Here is a 22,614-nt window from a genome sequence, read left to right on the forward strand (position 1 = left end):
CACAGATGCCTGATTCCCAGGTTTCCAGACCTTTCATTTGGTTCTGATGCTTTAACAAACCTCAGCTCATTGATCTGAGACCTCTGCACATCTCTTCATGGAGTTGGTCTTTTCTTAATCCTACACTGGACTGGCTGGCCCCACTGTCATTCATGCCCTGACATTGTAAATACCACACTATATCATCCGGTGGCCTGCTTTTTCCAGTAACATTATACAAAACTTCAGTTGTCATTTAAAAATCTTTGAAAGGATCAGTTTTAAAGAATGCATCATCTCCTACCATAGGCTAAACTGTAGTTAACCATGCATCTGACACTTGGTTACTTTCAGTTATTTTTCAATTAAGAAAAACAACTAAGAGTTTTCAATTGCATGTACTTTTGTACCAGAAAAAAAATAGCAGCTACAACTCTGAGTTTAGTTGCATATTTGCTTGTAGACACTTTACACTTGACTGGGGTGGTAGAATTTTGGGGGGATCACTTTTATCTTTATCCTAAGGGGTTCCCCTTCTTCTAACTTCCTGATTCCCCCAGAATAAACTCTAGTTCTATATCTTTTTTTTTTAATTCAAGTAAAGTTGATTTATAATATTGTGTTCGTTCAAAGCATACAGAAAAGTGATTCAGTTTTATATATGTGGGCTACTCAGGTGGCACTAGTGGTAAAGAATCCACCTGCCAATACAGGATACATAAGAGATTTGGGTTCAATCCCTGTTATATGTTTATATATGTATGTGTGTGTGTATATTTCAAATTATTTTCCACTTTAGGTTATTATAAGATACTCAAGAGTCTATTCCCATGCCCTCCATGTGCTCCATTACTGAAGCCCCATGTAGTCTGCAGTGCTGGGGTAGGCCACACACAGTAATCTATTAAAATCCCCATCCTAAAGAAGTTTATAGTTCGCTTAATTGGAAGTACATGCATTTTGTATACAAATAACTGTAATCAGAATAGAAAATCCTAAAAGCTTTAAGTAGATTATAAACAAAGTTATATCAAAGGAGAGATTATTTGCTGGTGGAGGGCTTCCTGTAGGAAATGGCATTTGACCTCAGCTTCAAATCCTGCATTTGCTTTTTTTTTTTTAACTTGAAAATATAATACATGGAACTTGACTTTTTATAGGGCAGGGGTATTCAGTTGTGTGGCAAATTTTGCATTGTGAATTCAATTCAATTAGGTGCTGACAGAGGGCTAATTTTAAATAATTTAAACAAAGAGGGAAATGAATTGTGAAAATGCTGGCAACTCTTTGGTGAGAACTGAGCCACACGGTGCAGGGAGGTATCAGACCAAGGAAATTACTGGAAGCTAGTATTTAAATTCCTTCAGAACTCTGTCTCTTCTCTGTGTTTCTCCATGCATGTTTGCCCCCTTTTCAGAGTAGGATCCAATGTCTCCTTTAAAAAGAAAAGTAATTTGCCATGCTCTACCCTACCATGGAGTTTCTCAGCATTGTTGGGACTTATGAAGGTGTTAGAGTGGTGGCAGTTATAAAGAATACAGTCATGGAATTTCTTCTGAGCCCCTTTGCTTTTTTCCTGATGGTTTCAGACAAATAGTTGATTTTGTATTTTTATGTGTGCTTACTTCAAAACATAAAATCTCCTCAAAAGCATTTATTCTCTAGGGGGAAAAATGCCAATATCTCTTCAGTTGCCAAATTAGTAAGTTCAAGGTTTACCAAGAAAATAAGCATTAACAGAGTAGATATGTAAATTATTCTTAATTAAATCTAAGGCTTAGGTCAATCAAAACTAAAATCAAATTAATATAGTCAAGATAATTTCCTTTAAAACAAGATATATTGATATTTGTTATAAATATAAAATGGATTTAAAAAAATAAAGTAGATCTTACTCAAATTAAAATAGAAAAAATGTAAAGAAAGGAATTAACATTCATAAGCACCTAACATGTGTTAGACAGTAAGTTTGGCCAGTGTTACCTCATTTTGTCCATTTCATCTGGCGAATGAGATGTGATTATATTAGCTCCACAGATAAAGAAACTGAGTCTCAGAGATGCGAAAGTGATCACCCAGTGCCAAAGCTAACAAACAATGGAGCCCAAAGTCAAATCCAAATCTTTCTAATTAAATCCAGCATAAAAATTACAGGAATCTTCAAGTACAGTTTTTAGGTAACTATTTTTTCCCACTTCTCTCTAACTAGAAAATGCAGTGTACTCATTTCTTGGATTTTGCTCCCACCAACACCTAGCAAATTGGCAGGTTTGATAAATTACTAACCAAATGAAGAAATCATGTTTAATTCATTTGTTTTTAAATTCTATACAGTAACTCAGTATTTGTATATCCAGATTTCAAAGTCTTATTCAGTACTGTAAAATGATCAGTAAGCAAAACAGACTAAAGTAAATAAAGAAAAGGAAAAAATAAAACGCAGAGGGTTTCCCGAATTTAAGAACTCTAACTACGTTTACTGTACTTGCTAGGAAGTAGAACCATATCTATTCTCTATTTCTTTTCCAAAATGTTATTCATTTTGCCCATTACAATTCTGTCCATCTTGTTATACTGTCTCACTGCATTGCGTTAGATTAGACCAGTTCTTGATGAAAAGGTCAGAGCAATATATTACTGAATGGTGGCGCCTTTTCTGCAGAGGAGTTCATTTGTGTACACCCACCTCCTGTAGAGTAGCCTCCTCAAAGTAATGGGGAGAGTTACGTTTTCCTATTAGAACACTGGCCTCCAGTTCTTTAACCTTTGGACCTGCAATGAAGTCTATTATATTAAATGATCTCTTGGCTATATACTCTGAACCTAGGAGCTACTACTGTGGTTATCTCTTGGATCTGTTTTCATTCTTGTCCATAACAAAACTCATTTTTTTTTTTAAATGCCTTTTACTGCTGCTTCTTGAGAATATTCTACTGGGTGAGCATTCTTGACTGATTACCCTAGAGAGGTCAGTTCTGTCTTCTGCTGTCATCTAGGTACCTATTAGCAGATCACTGTGGACACCGCTCCATCTACCCATCAATGGCACATTACCAGTCTCCCTCTCAAGGCTTTCATTACTTGCTCACATGCTCTCTTCAGCCACTGGTTCATGATATCTGCCTGGTGGGATGGATAACATCCTGGTCAAATGGCAGCCACATCAGTGAAGTACGTAGGGAGAGCGCAGGGTTTTAAATCAGTGACGTGAACTCACCATCTGTACTTCCCTGTTCTACTCTTCTGATTATTTTTTATATATTTAAACACTTTAATTAGCAAGTGATAGATTCTCATTGAGAACAAATCAGTGTAATGGAAAAGCTAATACATACACTCAGCCAACCCCACCCCTCCTGTGTGCACTTTTATGTTTTGAGGTTTATTCTCCCAGACCTTTTAATCATGCACGTGTAAAACTTACTTTCTTCTTTTTCCCCCTCAAAACTGGGTGATGTGCATACTATTGTGCTATTTGATTTTTCATACACATCTTTTCATGTCTCATATACAGATTTCCCTCCTTTAGAATGGATTAATGATATCCCACAAGATATATGATGGTGTACTATTTTATTACTTATAAACATATAGGTTGCTTCTAATTTTTTTAGCCATTATAAAAATGTTTCCATGAAATCTTTAGTCATGCACTTCTTTGTGTATTTATGCAAATATTTCTACGTGACAGATTCATAGGAAATAAATTGCTAGGTCAAAAGAAGTGATTTAATGTTCTAGTAAACAACCACAATGATAATACAGAGGACTTTCTATATGCCAAGTGCTTCTGTAAGTTCTTTACAGGTAATAACATTTAATCTTTACAACAATTGAGTGAGGCAGGTACTACTGTTATTCTTATTTTACAGATGAGGGAACTGAAGCACAAAGAGGTTCAGTAGCTTAAACAAGGTCCCTAGCTAATATGTGGTAGATCCTGAATTCAAATCTAAGGAATGTGGCCTGGATTCTCTCTATGCACATCATCTCTAAAACTTGCTTTCCAATTAATTTTTATATTAGTTATCCTGTCAGCTTTGCCAAGTGTGGATATTATTAAAATTTTTAGATAATTACAGACCTTTTAATTTAACATTGAAACTATCTAAATCTTGGTGTAATTTCATGATGCAATAAAGTTCAGTCAGTAGAATAAACACAAGGGTACAAAATGAGGCAGAATATTAAGTGCCAAAAAGGGTGGTATAAGAAGAGAGAAGTGGCTGCAAGTGAGAGTCAACAGAATAGGCTGGAATGACTGGGAAAGCCATAGAGAGGTGGCAGAACTTGGATGGAGGGTAGTACTTAAGTATATGGAAGGCTTGCAGAAAGGGATATTGTTGAGTTAGTGTGGGGTGAATTTGATCATAATTGGTGGAGGCAATATTTCTAAAGCCAAGAGTTACTTAGGGAATTTGGAATTTCCCATCAAAACAATAGGAACCCTTGGTTCTAGGAGAAGAAGACTAGTAAGATAAAATCTGTATGCTGGAAATTTTAGTCCTGCTAAGAGATATAAAATATAATAGAAATGTATGAAAGCACAATGTTTTTTGGAAGGTGACAGATATATCTAGATTTGGTAAAGAGGTTCCAGACTAAGGGACTAGAATACTTAAGTACAGATTGAATCAAATAAACTCTGTTACGAATGATGCACAAGATGAACTTATTGGTTAGGATCAGCAAATTAAGCAGAAAGGGTAAGTTCCATGAGGTTTTCAATGATTTGAACTTGGATAGCAGAAAGAATAGTGTCATCTGGTTGGAAATGGGGATGCTGAGAACTGGAGTAGGTTGAGAACACCTTATGTTAGTTTTTAGAGTTGATGAGGTTAAACTAGAGGTAAAACATCTAGCAAAGATATCTATTAGACAATTAGAAATGGAGTTCATTTGGAAGATGAGGATAAGGACTAGAAATAAATTTTTAAAGTTTAATAAAGATGAGAGCTGAAACTGTAAAACTATAGAAAGGGTAATTTGGCAAAACTAATACAATTATGTGAAGTTTAAAAATTCAAATTAGAAAAAAAAAGAAAGGGTAATGAGAAAAGAGAGCAGAGAGCCACGGGGTGATACTGGGGAATGGCACATAACAAAAATCTGAAAGAAGAAGGTGGCTACAAAGATGGCAGAAAAGGACTGAACCAAAGAAAGAAACAGTGAATCCAGAAAGTAGACAATGAAGGAAGCCAAGGGGGATATGACTACAAGGAGGTAATCAACCATGTCAAAGCTAAAGACATGGAAAAATGGCACGGAACTGGGAAAGTATATATATTTATATAGTTTAAAGAGAGATCATTGGGGACTCTCAAAATTTCCAGTAAAGTTTGCTGTAAGATGACAAGAGATGATTTAAAACTTAATTGGAAATAAGTGATTAAATATGAATGGTACATTCAAGAAATTTCATAATTAAATATGAGGAATAAGATAACATCTAAAGAAGTCAGAAGGTTGATGCATAGGCTGGTTGAATATTTTCTTAAGTATTTCTGAGTTAATCTCTGGGGGAACTTGTAGGATCCTGAAAGATTAAGTTATTTTAATCTCATTATCAAACTCTTCTGCAAAAATATATAGATATACTGTTTCAATCTCTGTAATCAGAAGTGAAAAATTCCTATTTATTGATAAATTTTGTGTTTTAGCCAATATAAAATAAAAATTTATTAACATAAGTTTTAAAACATTATTTCAACTAGTTTTTTTTTACTGTTTTGATTATAAAAATAATAGATACATATTGGAGAATAGAAAATATAGAACAATATGAAAAAGGAAAAAATTTATAATTTACTAAACTTGGATATATTTTCCTGCAACTTCATTGTATCCTTATTTTAAATACTTCAGAAGCTTTATATGAAATATGTATCCCTTTCATATAGCACTCCTACATAAGTATTTTATATAACTTCTTGTCAATATGTCATGCTTATATCCAATTGTATAATTCATAATTTATATATTTCAAAATACAAAATACTTAAGTTTATTTCTCACTCTAAGTCAATATTTTAAGTAAATTTAAAATACTAAAAATTTACTAAAAAATTTCCAGGTAAACTTCTTCTGTATTTAGAATTATGTTTTGAATAGAATTCCAGAGACAGAATTATCAAATCCAAAGTTCTGAATATCTAGAAGGCATATAATGCCCAAGTAGCTTTCCAACTATAAATTTGTTCCAATGAAAAGTTGATTAGAATATTAGACTTTTCCACAAAATCTCTAGTACAAGGTGGTTGTTTTTGTTTAAAATGTTTGTTAATATATTAGGTAATATAATTAATTTGATTACAAAAATAAACATTTTCAATATTTATTAACTAGCTGAATTTCTTTTTGTGAATCGTCTGTAACCTTTATTCATTTTTAATGGTGCTTTTGAGTTTATCAATTTGTGTTTCTTTTATTCATTAAAGATAGTAACCCTCTATATCGTTTGTTGCAAATATTTTTCACTCAACTGATTACATGCATAGGATGTCTTTTGACCTACAAATATTTTCAGATGTTTGCCTTTGTGATTTATACCCTTAATTTTAAGCCTGTGGAGACTTCCACATGTAAATATCAAATAAAATTCATCCATATTTTCTTTTTTCAGTTGGATTTTTCAATTTAAACTTAATTTATCAAAATCTGTTTTCGGTATATGATATATAATAAGGCTATAAAGCTTTTCTCCAAATAGTAACTGATCCCCCCACCAATTATTAAATAATCCTGCCCTGTCCCACTGATAATCCTTTTGCCATTGTATCTTAAATTTATTGGAATTCTGTTTCTGGACCTTTTCTCCTATTTGACCATTTATAGCCCAGGATTCGACTAATTTATTTATTGTTGCCTAATAAAGTATTTTAATATTCATGAGAATAATACATTTTCATTTTTCTCTTTTTAAGTAAGTCCTCAGTTATTCAGTGTTTTTAAAAGTTCTTAGTAACTTTTAATAAGTTCTGTTTTTAGTAAATCCTTAGTTTCTATTGTCATTACTTCCCTAATTAGCTTTGGGTTGTATAAAAAAAATTAAGTATTTGGGATTCTGATGAAAATGCAGTAAATATATAACTAAATATCCAAATAAGTGATATCCTTAAGGCATTTTATCTTAACTTTAAACTTTATTCATTGTTTTGTGCCTAAATCACATTTCATTGTTTTATCACATTTTAATTAACTTTATTTCAGTATATACCTTTTTCTTGTTTTTTTCTGGCTGCTTTGAGAATGATATATTGTCATCCAAAATCATGTAACTTTGTCTATTATATTTTAATCTCTCAAGGAACATTCTTTTCAATTTGTCAAGTGTTAATTTAGTTATTACCAAAAAAATTAATGTCACCATTTCCAGAAACTATACTGTATTTTCTGTTTTTAATCATTGCCTTTATATAAACTTTCAGACCTTGTGTTTATTCTTATCTTATTCTGTTTCCAGTTTTGAAAGGGAATTTCTAATGATTCAGTTGTTGTTTTAAAAGAAATATTCTTTATCACAGCTAGGAACCATCCTTCAAATCTGAATAAGAGATTTTTATAATTAATGGGCACTGAAATTTATCAAATGCTTTTTCAGAATTTATGAGATATTAGATATTTATTAGATATTAGTGATATTTATTAGAATACTTAAAACACCATTTCTTGTTAAGATAAACCCTACTCTGTGATAGAGTTGTATTTTTATCAATATTTCATTGAGAATTTTTGTAATTATATGTATAAATTGGTTTAGTTAGGTTTTCTTTTCATACTACCCATGTTTTGTCTCAATGTTATATATAAAACTATGGAGATTATTATCTTGTCCTCTATTCAAAAGCAATAGAATTGAAAAAGAAAAACCAAAGTCCTTATATGTAGACAACACAATTACTTCCATAGAAAGCATAGGGAAATCTATAGAGAAACTACTGGAACTAATAAGAATTTTCCATTAGATCGTTCACCATAAAGTCAGTATACAAAGTCAGCAGCATAACTACACAATTAATAGCTAACTAGAATACGAAATAAAATAGAAATCCATTTAAAATAGGAATAAAACAGTAGAATACTTACAAATAAATTTTGCAAAATATATATAAAATCTCTAAAAGTATTTGAAATTTTACTCAAGGTAACATTTGTGAGGATAAGAGGATGACAGACAATAAGATGGTTGGATGGTATCACCGACTCAATGGACATGAGTTTGAGTAAGCTCCGGGAGTTGGTGATGGGCAGGGAAGCCTGGCGTGCTGCAGTCCATGGGGTCGCAAAGAGTCGGACACGACTGAGCAACTGAACTGAACTGAATACCCATAACCCCAAACTCCCAGAACCTCTATAATTAAGGGATTCCCATGAGCTGCTACAGAGCAAATTTAAACTCCATAGTCATCTATTCGGGCTTCCCTGGTGACTCAGTGGCAAAGAATCTGCCTGGAATGCAGGAGACCTGGGTTCAATCCCTGGGTTGGGAAGATCCTTCGGGGATCTTCCCAAGCCTGAAGGAGAGCATGGCAACCCACTCCAGTACTCCTGCCTGGAGAATTCCATGGACAGAGGAGCCAGGCAGGCTACAGTTCATAGGGTCGCACAGAGTCGGGCACAACTGAAGTGACTAAAGCAGCAGCAGCAGCAGTCATCTATTCATATAAACTGTTTTCAGCTATTTGCACATTTTTCCTGCAAAGAGAGTAACTTGCCTCTGTAGCTACTGTATTACAAGAGAGAATACTTCTGTGTAACAGAAGCCAGACATATATCAATAACCGTTTATTTGATAAAGAAAATCTATTGGGTTGACTATAAAGTTTGCTCAGATTTTTCCGTAAGATGTTATGGGAAACCTGAACAAACATTTTTTGGCAACCCAATACATTAAGTATGCCTGTAATTTTATTACTTTGCCATTGATTGACTTACACAACACTAAAACCTAGAAAACAAAGTTACTTTCCCATTAAACAGTTCATTCCTTCCTAACACTTACCTTCCTGTTCAATACAAACATTATCCAAATTTGTGTTCAGTCTCTCATGAAGCTCCTTCAATATGCACATACAGAGCTAGACACTGGGAATATAAAATTAAGACTAGGCTTATTCTGATAAATTCAAATCTAATGAAGGAGGTGTATCTATCTGATATCCACCTGATAGTTTAAATGGTGCTATTGTTCAGTGACATGCTTTCTACAACACAGCTTCCCCAGTCTGAGGTTCTTTTGGCTGAAATATGTCTCCAAGTCATATACTGTGAGGAAACTGTGTGTGTGTGTAAAATAAATTTTCTTAGCTCTTGAATTTTTGAAAATTACCTTTTGTTTCATTCTTACATGAGAAACAGCTTTCCTAGATCTAAAATTCTGTGAGCATAGACACTCTCTCTCATAACTTTATTGCCATTGCTTATTTCCTTCTGATGTTTATTTTGTGAGGAAAAATATAAGCCAGCCGAAATTCTTTGCATTTTTATTCTTGGATACATTTCTTCTTCCTCCAATTCCTTCTTTTCTCCTCTTGCTCCTCCTCTTTTCTCCTTCTCTCCTCCTCAATTTCTTTTCTTTTTACCTGGATATATATGTGTATAGTTTGTGTTTTTCAATTTTCCTAAAACAAATTGAATTCTTTAAAAATTCAGAGCTGTTTTTAAGCTCAAGAAATTTGGTTTTATTATAATTTGATTATCCATAGTTTCTTCAGGAGCATCATTTCCAGCAGTATGCTTTCACCTAAATCCTTGAGATATTATTACCTCGTGTTGTAGAAATTATTTTCCTGAAGTCCCTTAGCATACTTAGTCGCTCAATTGTGTCTGACTCTTTGCGACCCCATGGACTGTACCCCACCAGGCTCCTAAGTCCATGGAATTCTCTAGGCAAGAATACTGAAGTGGGTACCATACCGTCTTCCAGGGGATCTTTCCAACCCAGGGATCAAGCCTGGGTCCCATGCGTTGCAGACAGATTCTTTCCATCTGAGCCACCAGGGAAACCTTTTATACGTTCCAGTTCAGTTCAGTCACTCAGTCATATCCAGCTCTTTGCAACCCCATGGACTGCTGCACGCCAGGCTTCCCAGTCCACCACCAACTCCGGAAGCTTGCTCAAACTCATGTCCGTTGAGTCAGTGATTCCATCCAACCATCTCATCCTCTGTCGTCCCCTTCTCCTCCTGCCTTCAATCTTTCCCAGCATCAGGGTCTTTTCCAATGAGTCAGTTCTTCATATCAGGTGGCCAAAGTATCGGAGTTTCAGCTTCAACATCAGTCCTTCCAATGAATATTCGGCACTGATTTCCTTTAGGATTGACTGGGTTGATCTCCCTGCAATCCAAGAAACTCTCAAGAGTCTTCTCCAACACCACAGTTCAAAAGCATCAATTCTTCAGCTTATTTTCAAATAAGGAGATCCATTCAGGTCATACATTTCAGGTAAACTGGATTACCCTTAGACACTTTTCAAAAAACTTTGGTTACAGATAGATCCAAACATTTGAAGCTGGGGGGTGGGGTGCAGTGTATAGCCCCTAGCCTCATCTAACCTAGCTGTTTCTACTATTATATTTATTGATGTCAGTGACTACCAAGAAGAAAAGATATGCCCAAGGCCCTCATCCCTCAATGGATCTTATTTTCGTCTCTCTTACCAACAGTGATTTCTATGCTGTGAATACATACTGCCTACTACTGTATGGGAGTAATCTTTCTCTTCCGATTCTCCCCCAGGTAGTAGTGTTTGCTAGCAGTCATGGTGCTAATGAATAGATCTTAAAAGAGAGATGCTAACAGATCAAGTGACACACATAATGATTAGAAATAATTCTTAGTCACTAGTCAGAACTGAAAGTTTGGTTTTCTGATTTTTGCCACTTCTGAGTTTCCACTTAGGAAAAAAAAGCACTGACTGTCATATCCACATCCTACCTTACTTGCCAGATTTTTACTATTCATTGACAGTCTGTCCCATTGTGTGAATTCCAAAAGACTTTTTTAGAGACAAGCTAGTTTGTCAGTGGAAAGAGAACTTCAATGAAAATAACAAGACCCACCACTGATGCTACCCAGCTATGGAAATTTGTATGAGACACTTAGCCTCAACTCCCTCACCTCTGAAACAAAGATATTGGCTCAAATAGTTTCAAGACCAACACTGTTTCTAACATAAAAACTATATTTTTCAATACTAAAATATTTCAGTTTTAGGATAACTAAACTTTCAGTAACTACTTCTAGGATTTGACACATTTCAAATTTTAGTAATCACTGATTAATTTTTTAGCAACACTTTAAGGATGCTATAGCCATGGAAACTCACTGATATAAAGTAACACTATAAAAATGTTTCAATCAATAGTAAGTTTAAGGATAAAACACAGAAAACTATGAAACCATAAGAGTCCCTGAAGCCAATATTAATTTAAACATACATTTGAATGATTACTGTGGGACTTAATATAGACAGTTGTAAATGAAAGCCAAGTGTTATCACACAAAAAACATAATCTTAAAATATATAGATGTTTTCTGTATGTTCCTGAAAGGAACATTTACAGAACATATTCTGTATGTTCCTTGTCTTCAATTTCTGCCTTTCTGCCTTTTAGTTCAGCAAGACTTTAAATGCCATTAACAACAACAACAACAAGACCGAGTTTACTTTCTCCTCTTTGATGTGAAAAAGGAAAGTGGGAAGGGGAACGAGAAGAAGAAAAGCTATTTCATGAACATCACAGCATGTCAGAGAACTGAGGTCAAATCTCAGTTTTCCATTTATTGACTTTGACAGGCAACTAACATCTGTGCCCAATTTCACCCATTGTACACACTACCTTTATCTGATATCAGAGCAAGATCTTATCCTTAAAGTATTCAGCACGATGCCTGGCACACACAAGTAGTCAAAAATTGCACCCATTATTGTTATCATTACTATAAATTACTTCAGATATAAATGTTAAATGACAGGGACATAATGAGCGAAGAACAGAGAAGGAAAGCACAAGAAGGGATAAGAGGAGGAACAGGGTTTAAGTCAAGCCACTTCCTGGTTTATTCTACTTCCACCACCTCGGATGATGTCTAACAAGCTAGAAGCCTGAACAGAAGTGAGTTACTCCCACCTGGAGTCCTAGACTTGAAGGTAGGAAGAGCAGGTCAGCTGATTCTAAACTGATTCTACACTGCCAGAGTGGTCATTCCTCCTTAATTCTCCACACCTTTTATGAGGCTCCCAGCAGAGTCCCATGAGGACAGATTCAAACCCCTTTGTCAGGGGCTTAAGCAGTTTGGTAAACATGTTCAAATGACTGGAGCAGCTATGATATTTTTCATCTAATATCCTGCTGCTGCTGCTGCTGCTAAGTCACTCCAGTAGTGTCCGACTCTGCAACCCTGTAGAGTGAAACGTACCAGGCTCCTCCATCCCTGGGATTCTCCAGGCAAGAACGCTGGAGTAGGTTGCCATTGCCTTCTCCAATCTAATATCCTACAGGATACTAATTGAGACTTGGAGGTAATTATCAATTTAAAACATTACATGCATAATCATTACTAATTGCTTTTAAAATTATTCACTCCTCCACAGAATGTACTAAACTTACGTTAGGTGAGAGATTCATCCTATTAGGGAGATTATATAATACTATATCATAACCTTATGGTAATAAGGATCTCTTATCAAAAAGTTTTTTATCAAAAGCTGCTCTTGTAAAGAGAACTTCAAATAAAACAATTAGTTCTTTTATTCTCCTTCCCTTTACCAATGTTTACTCATAGAGCATGACTCATTCCCAGATAGAGGTTGGTATTCATGATCCAATAATGTTGGTGACAAAGGACACATTCTAGGAGCCCATTGATTGATTTGAGGCACAATAGTCTAATTTCTATGGGTTCAGAATTGACAAGATAACAGGCATAACCTCTGATTAAATTTTTATTTAATAAATATCAAAAGTATGTTATTTATTATATGAATTAGAGATAAGTAGTATGGATTATTATTATTAATAGAGGTTTCCTGCCATTATGGAATATAGTTAGAAAGAAAAAATCTGCCTGATTATCTACAATACTAGGCATAACATGGGTGCTGTGGAGTGGTATAAACACCAGGCCATGGAAGCACAAACCCGGAGTTCTCAGGTAACAATTATGAATAGCCTGACTATTAAACAATACTTACAATAATAATAAAACCTTTTAAACTAGTTGCTTCTACTGAGAACTGTCAGAAAACTGACCCATTTTTAATTCCACTTTTTAGGGGTGTACCACATTAAACAAGCAACTCTCAAGACTATGCTTGACGTGATTGAGCAGTAAATTTCACATCTTCTTTTAAAAAAAGGAAATGTGTTTTCTGCTAAATCTTTACACCCAAGGGTTTCCTCAAAATTGTTCGGGGATTGTTGAGTACATAAGTTTGGTTTTCAACATGTTTTTTTTTCCCACCAGTGGAATCCTTCAGATTTTTTAGAAAACACACACAGGCACAGAGTTAGGATGTGCAAGTGGATGATGAGAGAGCAGCAATTTGGGAAAGGGAAAATCGTACCTATGCATTTAGAGTACCTTTTAAAAAGTTTTAGGCACATTTCTATAGCTGTTAGTTGTTTTCAAACAGCATAAAATGTCTCCTCTGTAACTAAGAGCACATATTTTCCAAATTCAAGTTTTATATATTTTCTAATAAAAATCAGATTCTATAACAACACAAAGCCTTTAAGTTACCTTGGTAAAGTTTCCGATTAGGAACCCAGATGAAGAAATGGCACCTCCTGCTGAGCGCTTTGATGGAAAGCTTTTCTCATTTACAAACTTGTTAAATCAATAACTTTCCTGACCATCACTTCTAGATGTTTACTCTGGAAACAAACCAGCCATTGCTACATGACTGCTTATGGTAATACTGACATGATCACCCATAACAGTCTTGATCACAAACCCACATACTGAGCAGACTCTAATCTTTAGTATAACAACAGAGACAAATACACAACCTGAATGCATTTTCACTCTCTCATTTACTGTGATTTCAACAATAGTTAAACAAACAATATAACCTTTAGCCATCAAGAAAACTCATTTCACGGAATTCTTGGTTCACAAAAGGTTTTACATCATAGTGGGAAAGAATATGAGGGCTCTTAAAAACTTTCCATCTCTAGTGTACTCAACCCAGAAAATTTTACTGAAGAAACTAAGAATTCCAAAGTTGTTGGGGAAAACTCTAGTCACTCTGCTTTTGTCTTACAGCAATATTTGATTTAGATAACTACAGTGTCAATGGATTTTTCTCTCTAATTTTCTATGAATCTTCAAGGTATTTAATAACTTTGGAATACTCTTAAGAATTATTATTATCATAAACCTGGATCCATTTACCAGCAGCTCTTATGTGCAAGGCACATATTATCTTACATATTTTTCAAAATTATCCTTTTTTAGCCTCGTTATAATGTTGCCAGGTAGATGGGATTATCAACACTTTACAAATAAGGACATGCAAATTCACAGTTTTAAACTGTTAATGTGTGACAGACAGATTCATGATCAGGGAAGTCTGGTTTCATTGCCCAGGGATTTAATACTTTGTTATACATGTCTTATAATTCAAGGGGCACCATAAACATCGTGGTCTATGTATAATAGTGTTTGAGGAGATCAAAAATATAACCACAGATTATTTCTAGAATAGTAAAAAAAAAATATTTTAGTGTAGAGGTATTTGGACAGCGCTTCATTGGATAATGGAGGAAGGGTATTCTAAACATTTGTTTTGAGTTGATGAAAACATAAAGAAAGGTTTGAAAAAATTAAGCCAAAGACAGTGTGGACCAGAAGTGCTGATGAAGGAGAGGTCATCAGGAGCATCCTAGCAAAGGGCCGCATTTGGGGATTTGACTCAAGGTATAATAGGATGCAAGTAGGAGATTTTCCAAAAGGGATTGCAGTGATTGCCTTCAGAATGGGAGAAAATAATAGCAAATGAAGCAACCGACAAACAACTAATCTCAAAAATATACAAGCAACTCCTACAGCTCAACTCCAGAAAAATAAATGACCCAATCAAAAAATGGGCCAAAGATCTAAATAGACATTTCTCCAAAGAAGACATACAGATGGCTAACAAACACATGAAAAGATGCTCAACATCACTCATTATCAGAGAAATGCAAATCAAAACCACTATGAGGTACCATTTCACACCAGTCAGAATGGCTGCGATCCAAAAGTCTACAAATAATAAATGCTGGAGAGGGTGTGGAGAAAAGGGAACCCTCTTACACTGTTGGTGGGAATGCAAACTAGTACAGCCACCTTGGAGAACAGTGTGGAGATTCCTTAAAAAACTGGAAATAGAACTGCCTTATGATCCAGCAATCCCACTGCTGGGCATACACACTGAGGAAACCAGAAGGGAAAGAGACACGTGTACCCCAATGTTCATCGCAGCACTGTTTATAATAGCCAGGACATGGAAGCAACCTAGATGTCCATCAGCAGATGAATGGATAAGAAAGCAGTGGTACATATACACAATGGAGTATTACTCAGCCATTAAAAAGAATACATTTGAATCAGTTCTAATGAGGTGGATGAAACTGGAGCCTATTATACAGAGTGAAGTAAGCCAGAAGGAAAAACACCAATACAGTATACTAACACATATATATGGAATTTAGAAAGATGGTAACGATAACCCTGTATACGAGACAGCAAAAGAGACATTGATGTATAGAACAGTCTTATGGACTCTGTGGGAGAGGGAGAGGGTGGGAAGATTTGGGAGAATGGCATTGAAACATGTGAAATGTCATGTATGAAAGGAGATGCCAGTCCAGGTTCAATGCACGATGCTGGATGCTTGGGGCTGGTGCACTGGGACGACCCAGAGGGATGGTATGGGGAGGGAGGAGGGAGGAGGGTTCAGGATGGGGAACACATGTATACCTGTGGTGGATTCATTTTGATATTTGGCAAAACTAATACAATTATGTAAGGTTTAAAAATAAAATAAAATTAATTAAAAAAAAATAAATAAAAAATGTTCGCTCTGACATATCTCAACAATGACAGAAAAAAAAATGATCTTTTACACAGATGAGACAAATTCTTTCAAAACCTAAATTTGACTATGCCACCCATAGCCAAAATCTTAAAAGACTTCTCCGTAGCTCCAAGATAATATCTAACAATTTTTAAATGACATTCAAAGTACTAACATTTTCTCTAACATTCCCTATTGTTACTTCATCTATGCTCCATACATCCTGAACTCCTCACAGTTTCCAGGACACACCATTCTGTTTTACGCATCCACATATGGGAACATGCTATTTCTTGCTTCTCTGTCTAAAAAAAAAAGTGAATTTCAACTAAACCTTCAGGAGCCTCTTAAAGCATTTTCTCCCCTGAAAAAAATCCATCATGATAATCGTTGTTAAACAGTGAATGTCCATATTTTACATCTTATCCCCCACCAAGATTGTCTCAATGTTCAAGACCTAAGAATATTACAAAAATACCAGGGACACTTCCATTAAAATTATGAGCAAATCAAAGATGTTAACTCTATTAGCCAAGGTCACAGAAGGAATCAGATGGCACACCCACACTTGAAAAAGATTCAGTGGAGAAACTATGGACAACAGATGGGCAGGATAAAAACAGACCAGAAAGAGTAGTAAACTAACCTCACTGACAAATAACAAGAGAGGAAAAAGCTCCTAGAACCAGGAATGAGACTCACCTGCTGAGGGATGGTGAGGGCAATGTCACCTTTTTGGTTGCAGGATTCTTCCAGCAAAATGGTGACACCATAGGAAGGAAACTAAAGAAATAAATATCTGACCTGAGTCTACTGCCTCTTTCCCATATCTTGCCAGGACTTCTCACCATCTATAGAGCATAGAGACCACTGACTTGTCCATCTAGGGGCAGAGGACGGAGTGGAGAAGGGTGAAAAATGAATCTGGAGAGCCAAGTGAAGGATAACAAACATATCCACTTGTAACACTGTCATGGCATGTAGTATTACAAATATAAGCCAATAAAATTAGCCAAGGCAAATATTAAGAGGTATAAAAACTGGACAGGAGAAGTGTAATTCATTGAATATGATACATGTGTATACTTACAAAACTCAAAACGAGTAATGAAAATATTTCATTAAAAATTCAGTTAGCTGAATAAAAAAATATACAAAAATCACTAGCCTTCCTGTTACCCAATATAATGGAAAAGGGATCCCATTTAAAATAGAATGATATGTAATAACTAGGAATAAGCTTTTTAACTGTTCAAGATTGACATGAAGAAAAATGTAAAGCATAATTAGAATACACAAAAGGAGACTTAAATAATGGCAAGATATGTTCTATTCTTCATATCACAAGGATGTCACCAGTTTAGGGATGATGTCAAACTATTTTATTTTCCCAAAAAGTATTACCAGTCCCTCTTATGTACCCTACTTTCTACTGCATAGATACCTCCCTTACTGATATCAACATCCGGGTACACACCATGTTAGTTACTTGCACTGTTAGAAGGTTATTCAGGTTTTTAAGACCTTGTTCTGCCCACATTAAAGTTTTAATTAGTTATTGGATTAAAAGCTCTCTTTCTCTCTCTACAAACAGGGAAAAATAATGACTCTAGCAGTAGAAGGAGGAAAGGAGAAGGAGGAAGCCGTGGCTTCTCTCATGTGCACCGTTCCTCTTTCTCCTGGAGGCAATTTCCATGATACTGAGGAAGAGAGAAAGAGAGAAAAGAGACAGATGAGTCTTTATTTAAGCCAACACAATATTGTAAGGCAATTATCCTTCAATTAAAAATAAGTAAAAAAAAAAAAAAAAAACTGCAATGCTGACCATTAGTAGTCATTATCTATCTAAGGGTCACTGTCTACTCAGTTAGTAGTAGAACTTTTCCAGATCCTTCTCTTAGGGGAAGTACAAGCTTGGTAGAACTGGCTGGTGTGAAATGTATTTTCAAGTAGTTCCCCAGGGCATCGATGAACTCTTCCAAGACTCAAGACCTGGCCACTTTTTCCTGCTGCACCCCACCTGGGTGTATAGGCACATACATTCCTTTGAGATGCTTGCCTCTTCACCATGTTGATGACAATCCCTGATAAAACCAGAGCCTATGGTCACATTTTCCCTCTCTTGTCCCCAAACGCCGGCACTTCAAGCCCATTCAGGAGCCATCTCCCATATTTCTCAGCAACTGTGACCTTAAGCAGAGAGGGAGGTCCCGGCACACACTTGGCCGTGCTCAGGTCATACTGTCTGCTAAGTACGCAGCCAATTAAAAAATGAAATGCTCATCTAGCTGGCACTTTCAGAGTACTTCTTTCAGAATTTTCTTCACTTCAGGAAAATGAAACCCTTCTCACAAGCAATGAGCAGCTCCTTGGCTAATGCCCAAAGTGATCACTTTCTGTCTTTCAGTCCTTTTATTAACAAATGGTTGGGGCAGGATTGGGCTGAGAGTGGTGCTTGTGGTGAACCAGGTTTTCTCAGTAGATCCTGTTAAGAGGTTCTGGCTGAAATGTATGAAATGAAAAAAATGAGATTTTTTTCTCAAGTTAGAAACTGGAAGTCTATTAGAATCTCTTCTTTTCAGCTTAGTCATTAGCCATTTATTTCATGAAAATAAGATTCTTATTAATCTCATATATATTGCAAATGGTTAAAATCTCTGTTGGGCAAAATGAGGTTCCACCTACCTTTGATAAATACCATTTCTAGAAATTATACTATAAACTTGTAAACATGAAAAGTAATTATTTGTTATAGTTCATAAGAGCAAGAGACTAGAAACTACCAAAATGTGTTTAAATAAATAATGGTATGTCCATATAATGGAATAAGGGCTAAATATTATTTTAAATATTTTAATGTTTTCATTATTTGTAAGCAGATTATTTGTTTTTTAAGCAAGTATTCATGAAACCTTGACTTTGCAGTTAATGCTGTGATATTCCAGACATATTAAGGAGTGGGACATAGCTTTGTATATGTGGAAATGGAATGATCTTAATACATTTTTAGGTAAAAAGACAAAGGTAAGGTAAAGGATAATTAGAGTATGTGTTTCTATTTGAGAAAAAAAATGTATATATTTATAGATGATATGTTAATAGATGTGTGTTTGTATGTATATGAGGTTGATACAATTATCCCTATTTTACAAATAAGAAAACCAAGACTTGAGAACATCGCAAATTCTGATCACAGAACCAGATGTGGCATGACTATGATTTGAATTCCAAGTGCCTAAATCACAGGCACTTTTCAATACAACATTCCTAACCCTTGACTGGCCTTTATCAGGGTGGAATTGATTAATCCTTTTTATATCATCAAATTATAAATGTACCTGTTTAGAATATATCACATGATATATTGTGTGTGTGTGTTGCTCTCCCCTGGTCTGAGTCTGGGCCTCGTGAGGCCAGGTGCTCTGTAGAGCCATCTCTGTATCCTTGATGCTCTGGTGCGGCACACTCAAGAAGAGCACTTCAGAAAGGAATGAAGGGCAGTGATACATCTTCATACGTAAGTGACAAGGAGAGCTTTATTAAGTGCCTAGAGTAAGGCAACTTCAAGTTTTTTTTTTCTTTTTAACAATAGTAATACTAACAGAATGCCTTATGGTATCTGAGGACTGTGTGAAAGTTTAGCTAAATGGGCTAAATATAATTATACCCAAGACTCAAACCTGCATAGCAGATCTAACTTAGTGAACATTTATCAGTATCTATTATGTGCTGTTAACAAAAAGAACCATTTGTTTCCACGATCACACTTTAAAGTTCCCAATGCACAGAATATCAATGTCCCTTATTAAGTGGTCTGGAAGGTCAGGCCAGTAAACTTTTGCTGATTTGCAGGTCGCCCCTCCAAAGATTCAGTGGGTCAGATATCTGTTCATGTGGACATCACCGCCACTCCAGGAACCGGAGAGCATAAAGTCACTGTAAAAGGTATATTTTGGGTTCAGGTAGATCAAACAGCCTATAAGACTTTAACCTCTCAAAAAATAATTATATCCAAAATGTTTTTTCTGGAAACTCTGTTTTTTAAAGTCTATATTAAATTATTTTAGGGCATACTTAGAATACCTTCATGAATACAAAACTCTTGATTTAAAACAAAAGAAATTAATAGCATAGATATTTAACCTATATTACTTGAAAAGTCTAAATGGTTAAAATACATTGATAATTACATTTCAGAACTGTACGACTATGTTCTCTATGGTTGAGGCTGTGGTTGCCAACTTACCAATGACATTTTAGATGTTAACTCAGTACATTCTTACTATCCACATAATCTACCTACTTTTTCTATGTGATTTCCAACAACTGGTTTGATTTTTTTTTTAATGGGTGGGTGAATCAATTGGCTTTATATTATAAAAATGAAATCTGAATTTAGGGGTCACTTTGAAGATGTAATTTAATGATTATTACTTTTCTCAATAGAACCATGTTCTATTTTTATATTATCATGGACAGCCACTTTAAATAGTATCTATTTTAATCAAAAGCATGGCCTTCTAATATATTTCAAAGTTTCACTACCTAAACTAGCACTGTTATGGTATATAATAGATTATATACGGTATTAGTAAGCATCAGATAAGTGGGCATGACTATATATGCCAGTGTTGTTAAACATTTTTCAAAAATATTTTGCTGATGTATACCAAATGCTAGAGGTTTTATGAACCTCCTGAATTAGCAAGTTTAATTATAAGACACCTCCTTACAGATATCATCACCATAATTAAAGAATGAGTGAAGATGTATGTATAAGAATGTTCAGTTAAGTATTATTTATGATGCCTGAAATTAGGAAACTGCCATAATATGCAACAAGTGATTTGTTGAATATTGAATGAAATCTACACACAATTAAATATTTGCAACTGGAAGATATATAATGAGTTACAGTGCTCTCCATGATGGACTTAAAAAAATGAAAATATTTTTAAGACTGCAACACATTATGATCCTATTCTGTATATAAGGATTGAAAGCATCGCACCAAAATATTAACAGTCGTTTCTTCTGAGTGATAAAATTATAAATTTTTCTTTTAATCTACTTTATGTATATTTTCTAAATATTTCATGAACAGTCATAATTTTAATATGAGAAACATCACGTTTTCACCTAAACAAAAGTCATAACTTTTCAGTAGTAACAATTGTCATTTTAATTACAGCTTTTTGCCATCCCAACACCACATGGCTTAGAGCTGAAAGCCCTATCAAGCATGCAGTCCAGAGAGAAAATTGTTTTTCCTAATCCTAGTCAGTGGGGTTAGGGTGTTATTAAACGCAAGTTACAGCTTCATACATCATTTTTAAAAATAAATATCCACTTTAAAGATCAAAGGGAAAGCCTAGGATTCCACACATGGGTTTGCTAACACTTTATATTCCTTTCGTTTTCCTTCTGTTTTTTAGTGATTGCTATTAATGACTTAAACTGGCAGACCACGGCAATGTTCCGCCCCTTTGTGGAAGTCTGTATGCTGGGACCCAACCTTGGAGACAAGAAGAGAAAACAAGGCACAAAAACAAAAAGCAACACATGGTCACCAAAGTATAATGAAACGTTTCAGTTGTAAGTTATAACCCAGCTCCATTTTCCAACCAGGAAATAGGCCTTGTACAGCTACACTTACAGGGGACTCACAGAGTAGGAATGGCACCGGGCTTTGCTAAGGAGAGTGAAACCTGTAGGTTTAAGGATTCCTGTTCATCACTGATCCAAGGCAAATGAAGAAAACTGTAACAGGAGGGCTTTGCTCTCATGAAAGTCACACTCTAGATACTAAGAAAACTTGATAAACAAAATCATAAACAAATAAAAAGCTGTCATATGATAGTGAATACTAAGCATGGTATTAAACAGCGTGATAGGGTGGTCCATTGGCTGCTAAGATGAAGTGTTCAGGGAAGCCTCTCTGACTTTTAAATAGGAACCTGAGAAAATAATGGGGCTAGTTGTAGCCAGGTTATTACACCACTGCACCTAAAGGAGAAGAGCTGTTACTAAAATCGGGACTGTGAAAACTTCATATGTAGTCACTCACTTGCTAGGAGAGTGACCTTCTGTGGAGACAGACAGCTTACTTGAGGAGCCTCACAGGCAAGAAGCCAAAGAAATAAAGTCTGCCCTCACTTGCATCATTATCCCTGACTTTCCAATGATGCTGTTTTGGCTAAACCCCACTGGAAGCCAGAGCACAGAGAAACTCAGTGGGTGAAGTCCTTACAGGTCAGCATCCTCCTGCAAAGTACAAGGAGAAGAATGCAGGTGGAGCAAACGGAAGTTATCTGGCACTGAATGAAGTCAAGGATGACTCCTAGGTTTTGGCATCAGCAGTTGGGTAGATATTCACTTGCTGAGATGGGAGAGTAGGGACAGGCCATGAGGAAAGCAAAGACTTTCTTTTAAATCTATTAATCTAGAGATGGGTATTGTACATCCAAGAGGACATATCAAATATATGGTTAGACATAAATTGAGAATTATCTGTATATAGATGTAATTAATTCTACAAATCTAGATGAGCTGACCTAGGGACAGATAGGAAG

General features: G+C 35.3%; 2 protein-coding genes across 35 annotated transcripts in view; one reads left to right on the forward strand and one right to left on the reverse strand.

The window, feature by feature from the left end:
* Positions 1-22,614, forward strand: part of UNC13C (unc-13 homolog C) — an 839,460-nt gene that overhangs the window by 813,302 nt on the left and 3,544 nt on the right. For all 10 annotated transcript variants that reach the window (XM_086321016.1, XM_086321021.1, XM_086321015.1 and 7 more), the window contains 2 exons: positions 19,895-19,987; positions 21,478-21,637. In XM_086321016.1, coding sequence (XP_086177142.1) covers positions 19,895-19,987; positions 21,478-21,637 — 253 coding nt within the window. The remainder of the gene's footprint in view (positions 1-19,894; positions 19,988-21,477; positions 21,638-22,614) is intronic.
* LOC147364479 (uncharacterized) overlaps positions 1-22,614 on the reverse strand; it is a 537,088-nt gene that overhangs the window by 174,874 nt on the left and 339,600 nt on the right. For 4 of the 25 annotated variants that reach the window (XR_015134540.1, XR_015134526.1, XR_015134531.1 and 1 more), the window contains one exon: positions 18,393-18,544. The exons of 19 other annotated variants lie outside the window; for them this stretch is intronic. Coding sequence is in view for 2 of the 6 variants with exons in the window: in XM_086321029.1 (XP_086177155.1) it covers positions 18,518-18,544 (27 nt within the window). In the remaining 4 variants the exon portion in view is untranslated. Of the gene's footprint in view, positions 1-18,392; positions 18,545-19,843; positions 19,979-22,614 lie in introns of those variants that run through there. 2 more of the 25 variants (XR_015134532.1, XM_086321034.1) reach the window with 1 other exon arrangement.

Source organism: Bos grunniens, chromosome 10, assembly GCF_055505025.1.
Source record: "Bos grunniens cultivar Pamir isolate PY7600 chromosome 10, Bosgru_T2T1.0, whole genome shotgun sequence".
NCBI lineage: Eukaryota > Metazoa > Chordata > Mammalia > Artiodactyla > Bovidae > Bos > Bos grunniens.